Source organism: Pteropus vampyrus, unplaced genomic scaffold (genome assembly GCF_000151845.1).
Source record: "Pteropus vampyrus isolate Shadow unplaced genomic scaffold, Pvam_2.0 Scaffold1104, whole genome shotgun sequence".
In the NCBI taxonomy this organism is placed as follows: Eukaryota; Metazoa; Chordata; class Mammalia; order Chiroptera; family Pteropodidae; genus Pteropus; species Pteropus vampyrus.
This window is the reverse complement of record NW_011889885.1, coordinates 4,095-5,848: the sequence shown is the minus strand read 5'-3', so window position 1 is coordinate 5,848 and position 1,754 is coordinate 4,095. Positions and strand designations below refer to the sequence as shown.

Genomic DNA, 1,754 nt, shown 5'->3' with positions numbered 1-1,754 from the left:
TTACATTTTCAATTCAATTTAATTCACATGAGGCTTTTAAATGCCATGTTACCACAGTTAAAGGTAATTCAAATTATACTACCTGGAGGAAGTAGATATCTTTTATTTGTGTTTCACTGTATAAAAATTGTTCCCTTATTTCCTATTAACAATTTGTTCAGTATCCTCACATTATAGAAAATACGTATCCAAAAGCACAGAAATCAAGAGATCCTAATGCCACAGTTAGTATAAACATTCAAAAAATTTTTACCAGCTAGAGAAACCCCTTCATTAAAATTGAGGAGTTACATTATACTCCAATCAGGTTTCAATGCTTCCTCATCTCTTGTAATATAAATTCAAGATTTTGAATACAGGAAGATACAATATTTCCCAATATTTCTGAAGTCATCATGGGATATGAAAACGTTCAAAGAAATGTTTCCACCAGATGAATGTATTATTAAGTCTTGTTTATTTTAAGGAATATATCCAATCTGTAGTGATCCAGGGTCATTTGTTTTATATTTTAATTTTCTTACTTTATTCAATTTATTTTTCTATTTTTTAACATTCCTTCCAAAATTTGCTATTTTTGCAGTTAAGCTTTTGTAAATATTAGGTTATGTGTTAAAAACAAAATGTTCTGTTCTGCACAAATTAATATGCACTGAATGTTACAGCTTTTATTACTAAAGTTTCCTATATGATGATAACAATTTATATCTTGCCAAACAGGAGGAATTCCAGGCTTTTACTTTTAACTACAGTTAGCACTGTAAATTCTAGAGACAAAATGAAGAGCAGGATCAAACTGAACACAAAACTATTAGATATTAGAAAATATTAATTTCTAAGACAGCCAGAAATAGAAGCTGGGTACGATATTCCAAGCATCTCAAAAACAGAGTCAAAGAAAAAACAAACACTCTTCTGATTGTGAAGAGAGTTTCTGATATGTCATTAGTAAGTGAAGGCCCGTATGAATTTTAACATAAAATCATAAGGGAATTATAAAGATATCCTAAATTGAAATTCGATCCAAAATGAGACGAGGTTATCTATTAGTTCAAAAAAGAATAAAAATAAAAAAGCAGAGTAAGCTATAAAATCTACAATTTATACACTATTTATTAAAATCTAGAATCTTTTCATGATATTGTATTTGGTATCTGGTAATAAAAGCTGTGTAATTCACACAAGTTATTCATCATTATTCTAACAAATATTTCAGAAATGTGATGAAGACAAATTAAAGGGAGGTTCTAAACGACCTTTATGGATGCACCATTCTTTAATGAGAATTTCCGAAAGACCTTCTGCTTATTTAGCTGCCAGGAGACAGTCTCCACATAAAACAACTTCTCGCCACAAGGGGGATGTTGAAGTAGCAAGTGTAAAGAAACCTTTATCCCCAGCTATTGACAAGACAGATAAAAAAGACAAAAAAACAGACAAGAAAGACAGATTAGATTCAGAAACTGCATCCGAAGTTTCACCGGAATCAAAAACATCTAAAGATTCACAGAAAGACAAGGATTCCAAAACATTAACTATAGATGAAAAAGACATTGCAAAACCAGATGCTAAAGGAGACAAAAAGAAGGCCAAGGAGTCAACTATAGAATCAGAACCTGAAAAAGGAGACACAAAGAAAGATTCCAAAAAAGATAAGAAAGTTTTAAAGAAGGGCAAGGAGTCAGCTACAGAATCTGAAGATGAAATAAAGGACACAAAGAAAGATTCCAAAAAAGATAAAGATACAAAGAAGA

The 1,754-nt window shown here is 30.7% G+C and overlaps 1 protein-coding gene across 1 annotated transcript in view; it reads left to right on the top strand.

Moving 5' to 3' along the window:
* Nucleotides 1–1,264: 1,264 nt before the first annotated feature.
* The window catches only part of LOC105310110 (cylicin-2), a gene marked incomplete at its 3' end in the record, with an annotated part of 3,899 nt that continues 3,409 nt past the window's right edge, over nt 1,265–1,754 (top strand). Inside the window, exon 1 of the mRNA XM_023526583.1 lies at nt 1,265–1,673. Within this exon, the coding sequence (XP_023382351.1) occupies nt 1,265–1,673 (409 nt within the window). The remainder of the gene's footprint in view (nt 1,674–1,754) is intronic.